Raw genomic sequence first — 20803 nt, 5'->3', positions numbered from 1 at the left:
CCCGAAGCCCCGCCCCGCACCCACTGCCTGCTGGGATCTGTAGTTCGTGGGGGAGGGACCAACGCGGCCGGTGCGCGCGTTTGTGTCTGTGTGTTTGTGTGTCTGTGAGTGTGTTTCGAGGTCCGCTGTGGCGTCTCTGTCCTCCTGCTCTCTCCCCCGAGGACCCACTGGTCCCGGGCTTGGCGCAGGGATCGCAGGCCCCCGCTCCCGAGGTCCCGCCCCGCGGCCCACGCTTGCCGGGATTTGTAGTTCGGGCCTGGGTGGGGCCGCAGGTCGGGGGTCCCACCTGGGCCCGGCGTGGTACCATCCTTATTCCTGCTTTTTCCCGCGTGCCCTGGTTCTGGACAGTAGATATGGCGCGGTGTCGCAACTCCAGCCGAGCTCCCCCTGGCTTTTCCCCCGGTCCGCCGCCCCCGCGATGTATATGCCGGCGGCGCCTGGAGGACAAGACGCTAGATGCTAAACTGAGGCACGAAGATGGGCGCGCTCTGGCCGGGTAGGAAGGTAGGGAAAGCCAGAGTGAGGACTTGGCCTGGGAGGCCCAGCCCAGGCCTGCTGGGCAAGGCTGGACTAGGCGACAGACAGTCCAGGGCCCTTTCAGTTCTTAAGAGTCTGCGATCAATGGTGTCTCAAAATGATGACCAGACCCGCCCAGGACTGGCTGGACACATTAGAAGTGATTACCCTATAGAGCTGACAGATAACATTTTTGTCAAATTTAGCAACCCTACAGAAGGAGGCCAGGGAGGGAAAAGGACTCTTCTGACCACAAAAACCAGGAAATGGAGCGACACTGGCCCACGGGTTTGCTTTGAGGATCAAGTTGGGGGGTAGGGGCTGTGTGTGGAGGGGGTGTTTTGTAAACTGTAAAGCCCCGGGCATGGGTGAGGTGTTATCTGAACTCTGAAGCACTGGAGAAAAGGTGCTGGGCCTTCAGGAGCCACACTTTAAAGGAGCAGTTACACTTACTGTAGTTAAGTAAGATGTCCCATTAGGAGAAGCTGGGTCGTAGGTACGTGGAACCTCTCTATACAATTTTTTTAAGTGGGGTGCAAATGGGTGGAGCCAGGACTTAACCATTTATAGGTTACAGAGCCCTTTCATTTGTTGACAGCCTTATTGAATGTGTAATTCAGTGTTTTTAAATATATTCTCAGTTGTGCAATTGTCACCACAAACGAATTTGAGAACATCTTCATCACCCCCAAAAGAAACCTGTACTGATTAGCAGTCACCCCCTAAAGTCCTCATCCCCTCGGACCCTAGGCAACCAGTAATCTACATCCTGTTTCTACAGATTTGCCTATTCTGAACATTTCACATAAATGAAATCATATATGTGGTCTTTTGTGTCTGGCTTCTTTCACTTAGCATGGTATTTTAAAAATTCAGGTTGTAGCATGTATCAGTACTCTGTACTACTTTTTTTTTTTTTTTTTTTTGCGGTACGCGGGCCTCTCACCACTGTGGCCTCTCCCGTTGCGGAGCACAGGCTCCGGACGCGCAGGCCCAGCGGCCATGGCCCACGGGCCCAGCCGCTCCACGGCATGTGGGATCTTCCCGGACCGGGGCACGAACCCACGTCCCCTGCATCGGCAGGCGGACTCCCAACCACTGCGCCACCAGGGAAGCCCTGTACTATTTTTATAAATAAAACTTTTTTTTTTTTAATTTTAAATCCCAGTATCTAGAGGATGAGCAGGGGTAGCCCCTTATGTGTGAAGGACTCAGAGCTGGCACTAGCATTCAACGCCGAGAGCAGGATGGGCCTTGGGAGAGGAGGCGGGAGAGCAGTGATGTGCAGTGAATGTTGGGAGGGGAGGCCGGGGGTCCTACCACCTCGCTCTGCATTTACTAAGGGAGTCCCGGAGCACGTTATTTTGACCCCACTTGGCCTCCATTTTCTCATCTGTAAAATGAGGATAATAAGAGGGTCTACTTTAGAGGGCAAATGGGAGGATTAAATGAGAAAATCATATGAAGGACAGTGCCTGGCATATAGTGCCAACGCTCAAGAGTGTTATCTCTTATCGTGAACTTACAATGGCGTGAGGACCCAATGTGACCCTGGCCTTGAGGGGGTAAACCTGTCCTCTCGTGTCCTCCCTGGGGACCAGTCCCTCCTGCCCCAGTCACTCGGTACCCTCCCTGCCACCACAATGCTCCACCAGAGCTTCTCCTGGCCCGCTCATTCATGCTGTACTGGACAGTCCTATTTTCCCAACAGGTCACCAAGGAATTCTGGGGTGTCACCATCCAGGACGCCTCTGAGCACCCAGCAGTGATTGAAAAGAAACTTTCTAATCATGAGCTTTATTCAGAAAATATGGCCATCCAGACCCCCAGCTCTTCCTCAGAGAAGCTGAAATGATCTAGAAAAATTCACTGCAGATCAAATTTAAAGCCTAGCAGTGGGCTCTCCTGGTGGAGCAGTGGTTAAGAATCGGCCTGCCAATGCAGGGGACATGGGTTCGAGCCGTGGTCTGGGAAGATCCCACATGCTGCAGAGCAACTAAGCCCGTGCGCCACAACTACTAAGTCTGCGCTCTAGAGCCCGCGAGCCACGACTACTGAAGCCCACACACCTAGAGCCCGTGCTCCACAACAAGAGAAGCCACCGCAATGAGAAGCCCTTGCACTGCAACAAAGAGCAGCCCCTGCTCGCCACAACTAGAGAAAGCCTGTGCACAGCTACGAAGACCCAATGGAGCCAAGAATAAATGAAATAAAATAAAATAAATTCATTTAAAAAAAAAAAGAAGAAAAAAAAAAAGACTCGCAGCATCCTGAGTTAGTGCCTTCAAAGGAATATCCTGGGGGAGCTGTGATATTGGAATTTTCAGGTATTGCAACAGATCCCTGCCATCCCGCCACTGCCCCGCCCCGCCCAGGCTGAGGAAATGCAACAGGTCAGCCTGATCTGCCCCTCTGGGTTGGAGTCAGAGGAGCCAGAAGGTACTCCTTGTCTAGTGCTGCATTTTACAGATGGGAAGCAGGCTCAGAGAGGGCCATATGGCAGGGTAGTTAGAGAAGCCAGGTTGGGAACTCGCTTAGGGAGAATCCTTTGCAATTTCAGGAAATTCTTAGCCCCGGAAATCAGTCCATAGCCTGGGTCTATGGGCACAGAACCAGAAAGCTGGCCATCTTGGGCGGCTGCAGACCTTGGCCAGAGCCCACGTAGCCGAAGCCTGGAAGTCAGTCTCCGATGCCTTCCTCTCCTGGTTTATTTTAGCCAGATGTTTGTTTTAGAAGTAGGAGTTTATTAATAATAATGGTAGGCTGCTCGTGTCTAGGCCTTTATTCTTTTCAAAGAGGCTCCCATAGGTCATCTCATTGGATTCCCCACAATCCCTCAAGGTAGGAGGGCTGGGGTAATTGTCCTTGCTTCACACGTGAGGAACCTGTGGTTCAGAAGGTTTAAGTGACTTTCCCAAGGTGACAGAGGCTAGGGCACTGCTAGAATTTGAGGAGTTTGCTCTCTGTTAATTCAGTTAAAAAAAAAATTTTTTTTTTTTTTTGGAGTGTCTCTTACCTGCTGAATGCTCTGCTGGGTGCTGGGGTCACAAGGATGACCTGATATGGTCCCTGGGCTGGAGGAGCTAACAGTGTGATGGGGAAGGCACACACGGCAGATGAGAGAAAGGGGTGGTGAGGGGACTTTCTGGGGTGGTAGAAGTGTTTTATATCTTGGTAGGGATATGGGTTGTATGGGTGTTTGCATATGTGAAGACTCATTCAAACGCACACTTACGATTTGTGATTTTCACTGTAAATTTTACCTTAAAAATGCAGAAAGTGGAAATGCTCTGCCTAGCATAGCATAGCGTAGCATACACTATGCCTAGTAGGGTCTTGGTGGGGCTCAGCTGTCCAGAAGCGGGCCAGGGGTTGACTAGGTGGCCCATGGATATAATTCCATCTTTGCTCCCAGGGTATGGCTGAAAAGTTTTCCCACGGAGTCTGAAGACTCAGATGGCCCAGTGGCCTGATGCCCAGAGCACCCAGGGAGGACTAAGGAGGAGGTCAGGGGTTACTGCACATTTCGAGGAGGGGTATTTAGGCTGAGTCTGTAGGTGACCAGTTGGTCAGAGGAGGGTGGACACGTGGGGCGGTTTCTAAGCATTACTCAGGAATGGAGTGTAGTCGCTCAGTGTTGTCCGGGTGGAAAGGAGTAGAACCAGGCTTTGAATTGCTTCCCTTACCCAAGGCCCCATCAGTGGGCCTTGGAGAAAGTCATGCTGGTTGGAATTTTCCAAGCTGCTTCCCAAGAAAGGAAAAGTCCTCTTACCACTGCATCAAGGGACCATGTCCTAATCCTGATGCCTCTTGTCAGCTGACATTTGCCAGGGTTTGCCTGCTGTGCAGGGCTCTCTCCATTCAGAAGCAAAAATGGAAGTGTGGACCACTTGCTGTCCTGCTCACTTCCGGAAGGCCTAGCCTCTGGGCGCAGACACTGGCTGGTCTGTTTTCCTCTGAATAAAGACAAGAAGGGTGGGACTTCCTTGGTGGTGCAGTGGTTAAGAATCCGCCTGCCAATGCAGGGGACATGGGTTTGATCCCTGGTCTGGGAAGATCCCACATGCCGCGGAGCAACTAAGCCCGTGCGCCACAACTACTGAAGCCCGCACGCCTGGAGCCCGTACTCCGCAACAAGAGAAGCCACTGCAGTGAGAAGCATGTGCACCGCAAGGAAGAGTAGCCCCTGCTCGCCACAGCTACCGCTCACCACAGCTAGAGAAAGCCGGTGTGCAGCAACGAAGACCCAATGCAGCCAAAAAAAAATTAAAAATAAAGAATAATAATAAAAAAAACAGAGAAGGGTGAGGAGTTCCAGTTCTAGCACCGGCTTTGAGGCCGGACCAGCCTATATTAGAATCCTGGTTCTGCTACTGAACTAGCAGTGTGACCCTGGACAAGTTACCTACCCTCTCTGAGCCTCCGGGAGACTTCATCTATTAAGCGGCATAATGACAAATAGTTGTGAAGACTGAACGAGGTCACGTTTACAGCACTGAGTACATAGTAAGCACTCAAGGAAGAGTAGCTGTTACAGCTTAATCCAGGCCAAAAATCTTAACAGTTGAGTGGGTTGTGAACACTGCCTTGCTCTCGCCAAGTTTTCTGCCGAGTACTGTTGTTAGTTTCCCGAATACCCGCCCCACTTCTAGGTTCGTTTCAGAGCCGAGTCTCCCCCATGGCGGGGGTGGTGGGGGGAGGGGGAGACGACTATTGCGAGGGGCGGGCTCAGCAGCGCCCCCAGCCAGCTCAGGCCTCGCCCTCTGATTCACTCTGGGCGGCTTTTAGCCGCTCACGTCGGGGGCGGGAGCGGGGAGGGGAGGGCAGGGCAGGGCAGGGCAGGGCGGCAGAGACAGTGGCCGGAGCAAGTCAGCAGGGCGCAGGCAGGCAAGTAGCGCTTGGGGTCTGATCACTCGGCGCCTGGGCTCCCCCTGTAGGGGTCGGAGGGGCTCAGCTTGTCGCGGGCCCCCTCCTCTGCGCGCCCGGCTCCCCCTTCTTCTCTTAGGGGCGCAGCCGCGTGTCTAGTCAGGTCTCCTCGTTTCCCGTAAGGAGGGGCGGGAGGGGGTGAGTCAGTGCTAAAGAGATGCTTTATCTTCCTCCATTTGGGACAAATTGAGCGTACCTGCTGGGGAGACCGGAGAGGGAGGAAAAGTGAGCCTGTTAAAAAACAACTTTTAGAGTCTGGTTACCAGATAATGTGATTAATAACGTTAGTTATTGTTAGAGTTCCAAGGCGCTAGAGAGTCCTAGACTCTTTTAACTGACCTGCTCTTCTGTTTTGCTGTTAGTTTGCAAACGTCTCCCCCACCCCGTACCCACCCTGTGGTGATGGGGCCACCTTTTTAGCCAGGTGAGGCTCCAGTGTGGAGAGAGAGAGCAGTGACTCCCATTCATGCTTGTGCCCTGCGGAATCCAGAGTCCTAGAGCCACCCGGGTTTTGCCCCAGTGCAGACCAGAGTCGACGAACCTCGCTGGGGCCGAGTGGGGCAGGGCGAGGGCGGGGCGCGGAGAGATGATCTGGGGTTTAACTTTCCATTCCTTCCCTCTGCTAAACCGTGAAGGGAGAGGGAATTCAGGCATTGCTTCGGGAGGTGCTGGGGTCCCATGGTAAATTCAGTGTTGGCAAGAGAAATCCATCTAGGTTTATTGAGCGTCTATAACTTGCTCATTAATTATACCATTTCATTTAATCTTCACTTTTGTCTTCATGCCCCTTTTACAGTTAGGGCACAGGGAGGCTCCAGGAAGTTAAGTCAGTTGCAGGAGGAAGCAGAGCCAGTAAGTAGCCAAACTGTCCAACTCTTTCCATTCTGCCGTGTTATCTGCCCAACCAATGGCTCTCATGAGGACAAGACCCTCTCGTTAAGGCCATGGAGACAATCAGGGGCCAGCTAGCGTTTGTGTTCTTTGAAGAAGACATTCAACTTATCTTGTTCTGGTCCAGAAGTTCTAACACATGCATTGATTCGGTTCCACTGCTGCCCCCTGGGTGGGGCCTGACCCTGAAGGCTGAGCCTTATCTCCAATTAGCCTGTTGATCAACCCTGGGCCAGGCCTGGCTTGTGTCCAGGACAGGTGGGACAGATTTCTGGACTCCGCTGCATCCTCTTGCATGGACTCCACAGGGCATGGAAGCTTCCCATGCTCTGTCTCGTGCTCCCTGTGTAATCACAGGCAAGTCACTTGTGTTCTCAGGGCCTCCATATTCTCCTCTGGAAAGCGGACAAACGAGTTGGACCAGACTAGCTCCAGGGCCTTACGATGTGATGGAGGCAAGATGGCCCCTGGGTTGAGCCAGAACCAGGCTTATTTTTATTGCTGTCCCTCAGAGCACCCTGGGCCGAGACTGTGTGACAGTCAACATCTGGTGAGTGAGAAGCTGAGCAAGGGTAGATTTGAGAGGCATCCAGCATGCAGGACACAGCAAAGAATGTTTTCCCGGCCTCAGCCACTCCCCGGGAACAGAGCTTTAACAACGGCAACAAAAAAAATCAAATGTATGCATTCAGGCGAGGAGAAAGGCAAGTCGAGAAGGAGGAAAAAGTGGTTCAGAGCCAGTGACCCTACCCAGGAAATGTGACTAACCCAGCAGAGGCTGGGGCCAGGCAGACGTGCCTGCCTCAAGCCGGTGAGCGGGGAACGTAGGCAGTCTTGGCTTTCCTGTGGTTTCCCTCGCAGGTCCCAGACTCAGAGCTGCCAGCCCTGGCTTGCAGCCGGTGGAGGCCACTGTGATGGGGCTCCAAGCTGGCGTCGCCTCCACCTCCCTATGGGGGTCTCTGAGGAGCCAGCCTGGCCGCACTCCCTGCTAGTCCCCTATGTCGATCTCCTCCATCAGGGACTGTCTGCCCGCCCAGCACAGTCTACCCTTTCCTGCCCTCGGCACCAGCTGGGGAAGGAGCCCAGGGGTGGGGTCGACGGGTGGGAATATCAGGAGATAGCAGAGGGAAGGGAGAGGCTGCGGTGTGTGTGTGTCGGGGGCTAGCTGGAAGGAAGCAGAGCCTGAAAAGCAGAAGTGGGAGGAAGCAGAGCTGCACGGAGAGGTGAAAGTGGAGGGAGGCTCGGCGGGGGATGGGCTGGCCGGGACGCTCTTAGGTGGGCAGGCGAGGGCAGAAACAGAGGCTCACGTTTCTGGAAGCCGCTTTGTCCAGGACTGGTGTGCCCCACCTGCCGTCCTTTCCAGTCACTGGAGCCTCAACTGCCCGGGCAACGGGTGGATTGGGCTCAGCCTACGGATGAGGAACTCCTGGGCCGGGGCTTGTCCTGGCTTGTGGTGTCCAACCTCCTGACAGAGGCCACTGCACTGAGTGACCGGACACCTGAAGGTCCTCAGCCAGCCTGGAGGTGCATTCAGATTTGAGGATACTTGTTCCTAAGACAGGATGCTGGCGTGATGGTAGATAGGTGGGCTGGAATGGCTGGGGTGGGGGTGGGCAGGCCTCACATTTGAATTTAGACTGTGTGGCACGGTCCATTTTTTTTTTCTGACCAGGATCGAAGCCGTGCCCTGTGCAGTGGAAGTGTGGAGTCTTAACCACTGGTGGCACGGTCCATTATTTTGCAAATTCAAGAAGACCCCAGCCCACGGTCCAGCCAGCTGCCTGGGGTAGGGTAGGGGTGGGTGCGGGAGCGAAGGTGGAGCCAGGAAAGGGTAGGAGTCCTGCTTGGTGTCAAGGGAGAGAACACTGGCCGAAGAGCTTCCAGGCAAGGCCTCTGGACCCAGCAGCTCCTGCAGATGTCCAGGTTCCAGGCTGGGAGGAGCTGGTGTCATTTCAAGTGCTGACACTCACCCCTTTCTCTTTCTAGGGGAGAAGGGTAGGGGCTGTTGCATTTCACACCTAAGGGCAAACCGGGACTGTGCGTTGAAGGGACCTGTTGGGAGTCAGTGGACTCGGGATCTGAGGAAGGCACAGATAGCGGGGAACACCTGTCATTCTGACAGCTGGCAAGCACTGCTGCAAAGGTCTGCATAACTGACCCCCCCACTTCACAGTGTGTCCTCAAAGCCCGGCTCCTTCCTGAGTCAGGACCTTGGGACAGCCAGCAGGGCAAACATCCTGCCCCTACCCCTAGCCTCTGCTTTCTGCCTCCAGGGCTGCTCCTGCCTGTTGATTTTACTGTGCTATCTCTTTTTTTATTTTAATTAATTTATTTATATTTATTATTTTCTTGGCTGCATTGGGTCTTCGTTGCAGCACACAGGCTTTCTCTAGTTGCGGTGAGCAGGGCTACTCTTGGTTGCAGTGGGCAGGCTTCTCATTGCGGTGGCTTCTCTTGTTGCGGAGCACGGGCTCTAGGCGCGCAGGCTTCAGAAGTTGTGGCATGTGGGCTCAGTAGTTGTGGCTCGCAGGCTCTAGAGCTCAGGCTCAGTAGTTGTGGTGCACTGGCTTAGCGGCTCCACGGCATGTGGGATCTTCCTGGGCCAGGGCTCGAACCCGTGTCCCCTGCACTGGCAGGTGGATTCTTAACCACTGCGCCACCAGGGAAGCCCTCCTGTGCTACCTCTTAGGCTCCATCTGGTCTAATAACTGGAGAAAGTCCAGTTAATCAAATACATTCTCTGAGCGCCTGCAGGGTTCCAGGCACAGTGTAAGGTTCCAGCTCGATCCAAAAGGGCAAAATATGCCTCCTCCTCAAAAGGCCTTTATAGTCTAGTTGGGGAGATGGCCAGGCCCATAACCCAGCACACTGTGGCAGGGTGGGAAAAAGTAAAGGCTTTAACGTAAGAGGTACAGAAGCAGCTGCCTTTTGAGGTGGTGAGTTCCCCATCACTGGAAGTGGTGGAGAAGAGGATGGTGAGGGATGTAGGGATTGGGAGGCAGATATGGAAGAGGATTAACTAGGCACTAAGCCTCCTTCTAATGCCAACATCTGTGATTCTGTGACATTCCCCACGTAGGGGAAGTTTGTCTGCGGTCCCTTGCATGTGATGGCTTCCTGCTTCTCCACCCCCATCAGCTAGACCTTGAGACTCGCATGGGTTATTCTTTATTTCTGTGCCCTTCTGCCCTCATTTTGCCCAGTGCCAAGCTCCCAATATAGACCCTGAATGGAATTGAATAGACCCTGTTGTGGGCTGCTTAAGGAATGCAGGAGTACCGGGCATGTCCCCTGCTCTGGTTGAGCGGTCAGGTCATGCTCCAAGACAGCCTGTAAGCAGGAAATGAAGGGTGTGCTCCTAGGTGAGAGGGCTGGGAGACCTCCCAGAGAAGGCCGAGGCCACCCAGTGTCCTAGAAGTCTCCTCAGATGGCTGCGGCTTGAAATGGGCCCAGAGGGGTGGTGGGGCTTGGATGGATGTGAGGTGGAGCTTCACACTGAGGAAGCTGAGGAGCTGTGGGCTTGGGCAGAGGAGCTGGAGGGAGAGGAGTGACAGGCCGAAGGCAGTGGGCACTTGCGGGGCAGAACTGTGAGCAGAAGGCTGGTGGGCATCTTTACAGTCATCTGGAACTTCTCCAACACTGACATCCGGGCTCCACCCTGGAGAGTCTGGTTTTTATTTTTAAAGAATCAATTTTATTTACTTATTTATTTTTGGCTGCGTTGGGTCTTCGTTGCTGCGCGCAGGCTTTTCTCTAGCTGCGGCGAGCGGGGGCCGCTCTTTGTTGCGGTGCGCGGGCTTCTCACTGCGGTGGCTTCTCTTGTTGTGGAGCACGGGCTCTAGGCACGCGGGCTTCAGTAGTTGAGGCACGCGGTCTCAGTAGTTGTGGTGCACGGGCTTAGTTGCTCCACGGCCTGTGGGATCTTCCTGGACCAGGGCTCGAACCCGTGTCCCCTGCATTGGCAGGTGGATTCTTAACCACTGCGCCACCAGGGAAGCCCCGAGAGTCTGGTTTTAACTGGCCTTGGCACTGGGATTTTTTTAAAGCCCCCAGATGACTCTGATATGCAGGCAGGTGTGAGATGCTGGTCTGGACAGAGTTAACTGGCAGCATAAGAACCACCTAGAGCATAGTTCAAAATGCAGATGCCCATCCTCACTCCAGACCCGTGGAATCAAAATCTTCAGGCCCGGGCCTCGATGTTTTTATAAGATCCCAAGGTAATTCTAACCGGCGGCTGGGCTGGAAAGCCAAAGTGATGAGGGCCAGGCCGCCAACCCCTCTCACCTAAACACTGCACTGGCCTGTAGCCTCGCAAGTGAGCTGCCTGCTTTTGAGTTATGGCCTGAGCTCTCAGGTCGGGACACAGAACAAAAAAATATGGGAATCCTCTGGCAGTCCAGTGGTTAGGACGCCACGCTTCCACTGCAGGGGCGCGGCTCGATCGGTGGATGGGGAACTAAGATCCTGCATGCCGTGTGACACGGCAAAAAAAAAACCAACAGTAGACAGCTGACAGTTGGCCCACTTGTTCACGCCATCTCTGTCCACGAGCTCTCCTCACTGGCTTGGTCTTGGGGGTGGCCACGTCACCACTTCAGGCCTGAGTCGCAGGCTGAGCTGTCCGTTACAGGGGATGTGGGCACAGCATGTGACCCTATGTGGGATGGAGAACCATTAAAGTTTCCCTCCTCCAAGCCTCCCCCTCACTGCCTCCCCTCTACCTTGGGGAAGTGTGGTTCCAAAATGCCTTCAGCTATGCTTTAAGTTAGGAAGGAAAAGGAAAGTCGGTTTCACCTGGTATTTTACACCCATGGCCACTGCTCCTGTTTCCCCCTCTGTTTCCTACTCAGACTCAACATCCTCTGCTCTCCCCGTCCATCCCCCAAAGATTGCCCTTTGCCCTTCCTGCTTCCCCAGCCCCCAAGAGTCTCCTAATGGTGCCTTTTAACCCTGAAGTTCCCCAGGTCCTTCCCTTGCACCACAGGGGCTCCCTGTTAGCTGCATAGCATGAACTGGGTGGCAGTGCTTGCTGGTGTGGGCTCTGCGTTTGCAGCTAAAGAAAGAAACCCTCTAGTCATGGGAACGTAGGAAAGAGTGAGTGAAGCTATGGCTACTGCACTTGTGAAAAATTTTTAAAAGATAGTATTTTTTTTTAAATGCTTGCCTTTAGCACTTTGTTTTTTCCCTGAATAACTTCTGTCCAAAACAGGTTGCTCTTACTGACCTACAGAATAAAGATGATATTCATCATCCTGGCATTTGAGGGGAGCTGGGCATACAGAAGTGATACCTGAGACACAGAGGTAGAGAACAAACGTAGGGACACCAAGGGGGAAGGGGGTGGGTGGGATGAATTGGGAGATTGGGATTGACATATATACACTATTGATACTATGTATAAAATAGATAACTAATGAGAACCTACTGTATAGCACAGGGAACTCTACTCAATGCTCTGTGGTAACGTAAATGGGAAGGAAGTCCAAGAAAGAGGGGATATGTGTATACGAATAGCTGATTCACTTTGCTGTACAGCAGTTAGTAACACAACATTGTAAAGCAACTATATGCCAGTACAAATTAATTAAAAAAGAAGAAGAAGAAGAAGAAGTGATAGCTGATGCCTGGGAACGGGGTGGGGTCGGAATTCCCTAGGGAGGGAGTTTAGTATTAGAGAAGGTACTAAGTCTAATGTTAGCTGTAGCTTTTTTTGTTTTTCTGAGATTTTTTTGTTTGCTTTTGGTAGATGCCTTTTATCAGGTTAAGGAAGTTCCCTTCTATTCCTAGTTTGCTAAAAGCTTTTTTTTTTTTAATCAAAAATGGATATAGAATTTTTCTAAATAATTTTTCTGTATCTACTGAGATGATTTTATGTTTGTTCATGTGGCTTGTTAATAGGGTGGATTACATTGATTTTCAGATGTTAAACCAACTTTGCATTCCTGGAGTAAACCCTGTTTAGTCATGATGTTTTATCTTTTTATATATTTCTGAACTCCATATTCTAAAATTTTGTTAATATTTTTTTCCTGTGTTCATGAAGGATCTTGGTCTAATTTTCTTTTCTATAATATATTTATCTGGTTTTGTTGTATCAGGAAAATGGTGGCAGCATGGGATGAGCCGGGAAGTGCTCTCTTGTTTTCTAGAAGAGTTTGTGTAGAATTGGTATTATGCCTTCCTTAAGTTTTCGGTAGAATTTATCTGGACTTGGAATTGTTTGGAGGCGGGGGAGTTTTTAAGTACAATTTCAATTTCTTTAATAGATATTAGATGGTCATCTCTTTTGTTTCTGTATTGGAAATTTGCATCTTTTCTTAATCAGTTTGTCTAAAGGGTCATCAATTTTATTGATTTGTCCAAAAACTAGCTTCATTGATTTTCTCTATTGTTTTGGTTTTTGGTTTATTGATTTTAAGTCATTGACTTTAGACTTTTCAAATATAAGCAGTTATTGCTTAGAGAGATGTATCCCAGCCTCATGCAATGCCCAGAGTTAGGAGTTTGGAAGCAGAAGAGGTCACAGCAAGGGGAAGACACCGGCCCAGGGCCAGAGACTCCTAGTGCTTTTCACTAGTCACTGTGTGATTTGGGACTTAGACTCTCTGAGCCTGAGTTTCTTTGCCCGCATAATGGAGCCAGGGATAATCTCCTCTTGAGCTCTTGGAGATGAATTAGTTGAGTATGAAAGCACTTGGCCACCCGGAAGGACCTCCCCAGACCAATGTGAAGGCTGGTTATCATGACATTTGTAATAATAATGGCTTCTTCTGTCTTTCCAGATCCGGAGACCATGTACTCACCCATCCCCCAGAGGTAGGCTATGCACCCCGTTCCCTTCACCCCTCCCCTCTTCTCTTCCAAGGGCTGCCCCTCCTCACCCCCACACCGCAGTCCCCAGGCCTGCCCAGGTCTCTCTGCTCGTCTCCTCCACCACTTGTGGTCCTCGGCCACCACCAACCCTCCCCCCTCCCGCAGTGGCTCTCCGTTCCCAACCTCGGTGCAGGATCCCGGCCTGCACGTATGGCGGGTGGAGAAGCTGAAGCCGGTGCCCGTGGCCCCTGAGAACCAGGGCATCTTCTTCTCGGGAGACTCCTACCTAGTGCTGCACAATGGCCCGGAAGAGCTCTCTCACCTGCACCTGTGGATAGGTAAGTAAGAGAGGGCTGGGAGGACTGGTGGGGGGACTGGCCCGGGGAGGGGTCGGGGCTGGCAAGGGTCTCACGGGCCGTGCCCTGCCACCTCCCACTCGCCCCAGGCCAGCAGTCGTCCCGGGATGAGCAGGGGGCCTGCGCCGTGCTGGCCGTGCACCTCAACACCCTGCTTGGGGAGCGGCCTGTGCAGCACCGAGAGGTACAGGGCAATGAGTCCGACCTCTTCATGAGCTACTTCCCACGTGGCCTTAAGTACCAGGTGAGAGCCCACCTCCCGTACCCCAACCTGCGGCTGCTCTCAGACTCGGGACCCCTTCCAGCTGGTCCTTACCCTTCAAAAGTCCCAGACCCACACGGGGCTGGGTCCTCCCCACCTTTCTGCCTGCCTCCCAGTGGGATGGGGTGTGGAGTGCTCGGGCCTCCATTCAGGCTGGCCATCTGGGCTGCAGGAAGGTGGCGTGGAGTCAGCATTTCACAAGACGTCGCCAGGGGCCACCCCAGCTGCCATCAGGAAACTCTACCAGGTGAAGGGCAAGAAGAACATCCGTGCCACCGAGCGGGCACTGAGCTGGGACAGCTTCAACACAGGGGACTGCTTCATCCTGGACCTGGGCCAGGTGGGTAGGCAGGGTTGACTGAGCGTCCACCTGTGTTGGCACTGTGTGTATGTGTGTGTGTGTGTGTGTGTGTGTGTGTGTGTGCGTGCGCGTGTGTGTTTTGGCCGTGTCTCGAGGCTTCTGGGATCTTAGTTCCCCAACCAGGATTGAACCTGGGGCCACAGCAGTGAAAGCGCTGAGTCCTAACCACTGGACCCTCAGGCAACTCCCTGGCATTGTGGGGTTTTTTTTTTAGGCAGAGGTCTTCTTAGAAGCCCATATGATTTAAATTTATTTATTTATTTACTTATGGCTGGGTTGGGTCTTCGTTTCTGTGCGAGGGCTTTCTCTAGTTGCGGCGAGCGGGGGCCACTCTTCATCACCATGCACGGGCCTCTCACTGTCCCTGGTGGCCTCTCTTGTTGTGGAGCACAGGCTCCAGACGTGCAGGCTCAGTAGTTGTGGCTCACGGGCCTAGCTGTTCCGCTGCATGTGGGATTCTCCCAGACCAGGCCTCGAACCCGTGTTCCCTGTATTGGCAGGCAGATTCTCAACCGCTGTGCCACCAGGGAAGCCCCAGCATTGTGTTTTAAAAGGTCAGGGACCAGGAGGCCAGGGCAAAGGGAGAGGGGCTGAGAAGCTATAAGCCCATTCCAAGTGGGGTCACTGCAGCCATTACAAGACATCCCTGTATTTCTTAGGACAGAAACCTCACTCTTCTGTCTGGCCATCGCCTCTGACACTGGAGCCTACTCTCTCATACTCCTGGAGCCTTTGCAGCTCCGAGTTACGCCGCCTCCCAGCCCATGCGTTAATCACTTCGCTCATCCCTTCCCTCCGTGAGTCTATGTGTCTGCTCTGAGCCAGCACGGGGACCACAAATTGCTCACCCAGGGCACGCAGCCAAGACGGGCCTGTCACTGGCTGTAACCCATGGCAGGAGGTGATGAGGGCCCTCTTAGGGGCAGTGGCCTGTGCTGGGGGAGCTGGGGGCAGGGAGAGGCCTTCTAGCCCAAGCCCAAGCCCTTGTCCCAGGGAGGCGCCATTTGACTGGACCCTCATGGAGGGGAAATGCCCTTCCAGGCGAAGATGATGGGTAAGCCGAGGCACTGAGACAGATAAGGGTGCAGACATGCATGTCGACGGCAGGGAAGGATGTAGCCTGACCGGGACCCAGGGTGGGAACAGGAGCGGCGGGAGTGGAAATTGCTAAGGAGCTGAGATCCAGGGAAGGAGGAGACTGATTCTCTGAGGGTCTGGACCGCATCTGTTGTGCTAAAGATTTGGGACAGGAAGAGCAGCCCAGATGCTCTTTGGAAGGAGGACTGGAAGCAGTGAGATGGAGGCAGGGGACCCGCTCAGGAGGGGTGATGAGGGCCATGCCTGGCAGGGGTGCAGAGGTGTGTGAGACACTGGGCCCAGGGATGTCATTCACCCATTCATTCATTCAATAAGTGTTTATTCTAGGCCTAAAGATGTGCCCGTTTCTGTTTTGGCACTGGGCATACAGCAGTGGGCCAAGCCAAGCCAAACCAAACAGAACACTCATGCCCTAAGGAGGCTTACTTTCTAGTCAGGGAAGATAGATTATAAACAAGATAAAGATGTTTCAATATATGACACAAGTAAGGTGGAGAAAGATGGAGATGCGGGGCAGAGAATCGCTCTTGCCAAAGACTGTCATTCCCGTCCCCAGAGAGGCCTTGGTTCCCCTCTGCCTTTTTTTTTTTTTTTTTTTGTGGTACGCGGGCCTCTCACTGTTGGGGCCTCTCCCGTTGCGGAGTACAGCCTCCGGACGCGCAGGCCCAGCGGCCATGGCTCACGGACCCAGCCGCTCCGCGGCATGTGGGATCTTCCCGAACCGGGGCACGAACCCGTGTCCCCTGCATCGGCAGGCGGACTCTCAACCGCTGCGCCACCAGGGAAGCCCCCCTCTGCCTTCTTGATTGTCTTTGATCGTCTTGACTCAGAGGGCAGTTCTGCGGACCCTGTGAAGGGCAGGATGCAGGCAGTTGGCTCTAACCCGCGCCTCCCCGCTTCCCTCCAGAACATCTTCACCTGGTGTGGTGCAAAGTCCAACATCCTGGAGCGTAACAAGGCGCGGGACCTGGCGCTGGCCATTCGCGACAGCGAGCGGCAGGGCAAGGCCCAGGTGGAGATTGTCACCGATGGAGAGGAGCCTGCCGACATGATCCAGGTTGAGAGATGTGGGGAGGGTAGCTCTGCTTGGCAGCCACCGAGAGGGGCAGTGATCAGCGGGGGGCACGAGGGTGATGGGTGGAGGGCTGTGCTGCTCAGGGCTTGGCTAACTCATCAGGTGCCTTGGTGGGATTCAGAGTCAAGTACCCCTCGGGACGGAGGGACTGGTGGCCGGGCAGGAGGACCTAGCCCTCCCCACCTCTGCTCGGCGCCCTTGTGCAGACAGAGTTTGTCCCACTGGGGCGGTGGCCCTGGGTGTGAGGGGTTGGGAAGGTCCAGGCTGAGTGCCTAGGAATCCCTGGAAACGTGGCCTGCCCTGACCCCTGCAGGTTCTCGGCCCCAAGCCCGCTCTGAAGGAGGGCAACCCTGAGGAAGACCTCACAGCTGACCAGACAAACGCCCAGGCTGCGGCTCTGTATAAGGTGGGCGCCCCAGGCCTGCCCTAGGACCAGACGGGGTACGAGCCTGGTGCTTGTGGGGCTGAAAGGAGGGGAGAAAGCAGTGGGAGGCTGGGCCAGGCACCAGGGTGGTTCATCCAGGGCTTGGAGTGAGGGTAGGATGGGAAGTGAACGGATGCTGGAGGAGATGAATACCGCTTCGCTTCCGGCCCATTCTTGGAGAAGGAGGTTTGAAACAAGCCCACGCGGAGCTTTACTTTGTGGGATTCTTTACCTTCACTCGTAATTGGGAGTCTACTTAATTTCCATGGATTCTGGGGCTCTGTGAGGCAGTGATTGAGCCTGAAGTAGGGCTGGGGGTCGCCCAGGATTTGCCTGTAGTGTTTCCTCCACCTCTGGTCTGCTGCTTGGCCTGGGGCGGCGGGTGGAGCCACAGCGGGGTGGAGGTGACACGGCACTGCCCATCCTCCCCCAGGTCTCTGATGCCACTGGACAGATGAGCCTGACCAAGGTGGCCGACTCCAGCCCCTTTGCCCTCGAGATGCTGATACCCGACGACTGCTTTGTGCTGGACAACGGGCTCTGCAGCAAAATCTACATCTGGAAGGGTACGTGTGGCTTCTGCACCCCAGCCTGAGACCCCTGCAGCCGCTGACCGGGCAAGGCTTCCCGCGGGAGGGCTCGGCCGACCCAGAGAAGGTGGACTCAGGGAGCCTCCGCGGCTCTGGGTTTTCTCAGGGTTTCCTGTGCCCAGCCCAGGCAAGGGTTCTGCACTTTTAGCCTGCCTCCGAATCACCCGAGGGCCTGTTAACACCCATAGCTGGAAGCCACCCCTGAGATTCTGATTCACGAGGCCTGTACCAGAGCCTGAGAATTCGCACATCTAACCAGCTCCCAGGCCTTGCTGCTGGTCCGGGGACTGCGTGTTGAGGGCCACTGTCACAGAGCTCTCCTAGGCCTTTGGCTGCTGGGACCCCTGATCCTGCCATTCTGCCTTGGGGTGTGAGAGATCGATTTTAGATATGAAATCCCACCTTATGCAGTGGGTAGAGAACTGGTAGAACTTGTTTTTCCAAGAGATTGGGTTGGCTGGGAATGAAATACTGTTGTGTGGAAGCCTGTTTGCTAGATCCAACTCCGAAAATGTGACAAACCTCTGAGTCTCTGAGCAGTACCGGAAGCCTCCTTACTTCTCTGTGCTTGTCTTTTTTCTTGAACGTGTCTCACCTCCCTGCCCACATTATAAATCTCTTGAAAGCAGGAACCATATGGTCTCTAGTGTCCTGACGAGATAGCATGTGCTCAAGAAATATTTGTGGGGTCAACCAAGGCCAAGAGAAATTCCCAGCCAGGAGGATGGAGAAACGTTAGGTGTTCTAACTTGGCAGCTACTAGGCAGGAACACGCTTGCCTCAGGGAAGGGCCAGGAGTGGCAAGCAGTAGGGCAGCTTTCTAAGAAGTAAGGCGGTTGGGTGGGGGGGGGGCATTGTGCTTCTGGGGCTGACTTTTCCCTCCTGCCTCTGGGTACCTTCCCACAGACCCAATGGGGTGGGCGTGGTGCTCCCAGATGCCCACGGAAGTGTATTTAACCCCAAGCAAAGAACCAAGACACCGGGACTTCCCTGGTGGTCCGGTGGCTAAGACTCCGCGCTCCCAATGCAGGGGACCCAGGTTCGCTCCCTGGTCAGGGAACTAGATATCGCACGCGCAACTACAGAGCCCTCACACAGCAACGAAGATATCTGGCATAGCCAAACAAATGCATATTTAAAAAAAAAAAAAAAAGAACCAAGAAACCAGTGGAGAAACAGGAAACTTGGGAGCAAGGAAGAGAGATATTTCGTAGTCACAAAGGAAGGGTACAGCACATTAATTTCAGACACGTTGTCGCTAACTAGATTTTCATAGCCTGGCTGGAGAGCCAGCCACAGTTTACAACATTGTCTCTGTGGAAAAGCACCTCCAGCTGGAGCCAGTTTGGTTAAAGGGACTGCCTGCAGGCGGGAAGGAAGGCTCTTAGTTGGCATAACTGTTAGGCCGATGTTGGCATCTGGCTTTGTGGGAGTAAGATTACAATCAATCACATCCTTTTTTTTGTCCAGTTGCATTTTGCAAAACAACAGTTGATAACAGTGCAGTTGACAGACTCAAAAGGCGAGGGGCCCTGGAGTGGGAGAGAGGGGCCTGAAAGTCTGATGCCAGGGAAACATTAGTTCTCCCTGAATATCCCTAGGGCCCTGGCCCTAGCAGAAGGCTTTGATGATTGGAGCGGGCAGAGGGCAGTTTTCATCTGGAGCTGCCAGGTTGGGAGGGGCTAACCTCCCCCCCTCCAAAGAGCCCCCTGAGTGTTCTTAGTGCCTCCTGGTCCATTTATTTTAAAAGGAGCCAGCTATTCTCTGAACCCCTTTAATTCTCCTCGAGAGAAGCGGGGTGTGGGCTAGAGAGGGTACCTTCTCTTTTACAAAATCTCCTCCTGGGAATTCACTGGTGGTCCCGTGGTTAGGATTCTGGGCTTTCACTGCTGGGGGCCCTAGTTCGATCCCTGGCCGGGGAACTTAAGATCCCGCAAGCCTCGCGGAGCGGCCAAGAAATAAAAAAAGGTCTCCTCCCTACGATCCAGGGCGCAAAGCTAACGAGAAGGAACGGCAGGCGGCCCTGCAAGTGGCTGAGGACTTCATCGCCCGCATGCGGTATGCCCCAAACACTCAGGTGAGGAGCCTCCCTTCTCCCCAGCGCCCCCCTCCTGGGGCTCTTCCCTGGCCTCCTGCCTCTCTGACTGGACAAGAAGGGCGGGAAAGCCTGGGGCACAGTCAGAAGCAGTCAGGCCTCCCTCCCAGACCCACCCAGTGGGAAAGCCCTTCTCAATCCTTCCAAGTTTTACAATACGTGGTATTTTCTAAGAGGACGTTTGGGCAGTGCTCCCCTGGGAGCCCAGCAAGTCGGGTGCACCTCTGGAGCTTGTGCACCTCCTCTGGGCCAAGGTCCCTAGCTGGTTCTGCCCCTTCTCATCCCAGCACGGTGACACCACAGGTCAACCCGATGGGAACTGATAAGGCTCATGTATAATTGGTGCATCTGTGAAACTGCACCTGAGTCCTTGAAGCAATCTGTTTTCTCAGCCCGTGTCCCTGTAATCTTTCTCGTCTCTTGGCTTATCTGGAGGAACATCCCTGGCCTGGATGGCATATGGACTTGGGCCTGGTGCCCATCACCCTCCTCCCTGGCTCCGGCCCTCCCCGGCAGAGGCAGAGGTGGCAACCTTGTGAGCCAGACTCCTCCCTTGCTGATCCCACAGGTGGAGATTCTGCCCCAGGGCCGCGAGAGTCCCATCTTCAAGCAATTCTTCAAGGACTGGAAATGAGGGCGGGCGTCTGCCTGCCCCTACCTGCCCGCTTGCTTCTCCTCCAGCTTCCCGGTCAGTGCCGAGGTGCCCCCGCGGATTATCAATAAAGGAGACCAGTGCCCTCTGCCTGCACTGCCTGCCTTGGGCTAATTCTTCCCGCCCCACCTAGTCATGCCGGGCGGAGTAGGGCCCGGGGGACAATCCCACAACCCGTGAGAGGCCAGAGCTGGCTTTGCATGATGAGGCAGAGGGGCCAGGAGTCCCAGTGGGCCTGGCAGGCACTGCTGTGAACCCAATAGGGAGGTGGCACAGGGCCAGGGCTCAGGATCACTTTCAGCCCGAGGTTCGGTTCAGTCTCACATTCCCAACTGGGAGAAGGTTGTGGCGGCGGGTATGGGATGCATCTCCGTTCAAGCCAGTATTTCCTCAGGTGCCCCAATAATCCACTGCAAGGCAGCTTCCAAATGATGTGTGATCGCCAAGCAAGAGGACAGCTCTACACCTCTGTGCGGGAGGCTGGCTTGTCACGTCGTTGCATCGGGTATTCGGCTGATGAGCTCAGGGCCACGTGGGGCCGTGGGAAAAGCACCAGACTAGTGTCCGAGGGTCATGGGGTCTGGTCCTCACCTGCCTCTGTTTGAGCCTGGGCAAGTTGCTTTTCCTCATCTGGGCCCTAGTTCATTCTCTCGTGTAACGGGGTAGTGGCTGGAAAAGCAAAGAGGCTAGGTAGCTAAATAGGCAGAGAATGGAGTAGCCCCAAAGCAGTCCCACCCTGGG

General features: G+C 54.0%; 1 protein-coding gene across 11 annotated transcripts; it reads left to right on the top strand.

Moving 5' to 3' along the window:
• Positions 1–5350: 5350 nt before the first annotated feature.
• On the top strand, positions 5351–20158 carry CAPG (capping actin protein, gelsolin like). 11 transcript variants are annotated; one of them, XM_032652113.1, is made up of 13 exons: positions 5365–5403; positions 6239–6294; positions 6712–6883; positions 11546–11639; positions 13119–13152; positions 13315–13487; positions 13595–13749; positions 13940–14107; positions 16134–16283; positions 16615–16707; positions 17159–17291; positions 19304–19392; positions 19979–20158. In XM_032652113.1, the coding sequence occupies exons 5-13, from the start codon at positions 13130–13132 to the stop codon at positions 20042–20044; spliced, it is 1050 nt and encodes a 349-aa protein (XP_032508004.1). In that variant the 5' UTR covers positions 5365–5403; positions 6239–6294; positions 6712–6883; positions 11546–11639; positions 13119–13129; the 3' UTR covers positions 20045–20158. The 11 variants fall into 11 exon arrangements, with proteins under 11 accessions (XP_032507998.1, XP_032508003.1, XP_032507999.1 ...); XM_032652112.1 differs by having other exon boundaries at positions 5352–5403; positions 6239–6883; XM_032652109.1 differs by lacking the exon at positions 6712–6883.
• Positions 20159–20803: the final 645 nt, after the last annotated feature.

Source organism: Phocoena sinus, chromosome 13, assembly GCF_008692025.1.
Source record: "Phocoena sinus isolate mPhoSin1 chromosome 13, mPhoSin1.pri, whole genome shotgun sequence".
Classification (NCBI taxonomy): Eukaryota; Metazoa; Chordata; class Mammalia; order Artiodactyla; family Phocoenidae; genus Phocoena; species Phocoena sinus.
The sequence above is the reverse complement of the archived record's forward strand: the minus strand, read 5'-3'. Positions and strand labels throughout refer to the sequence as shown.

Coding starts and splice junctions, on each gene's coding strand:
- CAPG (XM_032652105.1), top strand. CDS start 13,160: ATGCACCCCGTTCCCTTCACCCCTCCCCTCTTCTCTTCCAAGGGCTGC. Junction 17,292..19,303: donor CAAAATCTACATCTGGAAGG/GTACGTGTGGCT, acceptor CCTACGATCCAG/GGCGCAAAGCTAACGAGAAG. Junction 19,393..19,978: donor GGTATGCCCCAAACACTCAG/GTGAGGAGCCTC, acceptor CTGATCCCACAG/GTGGAGATTCTGCCCCAGGG.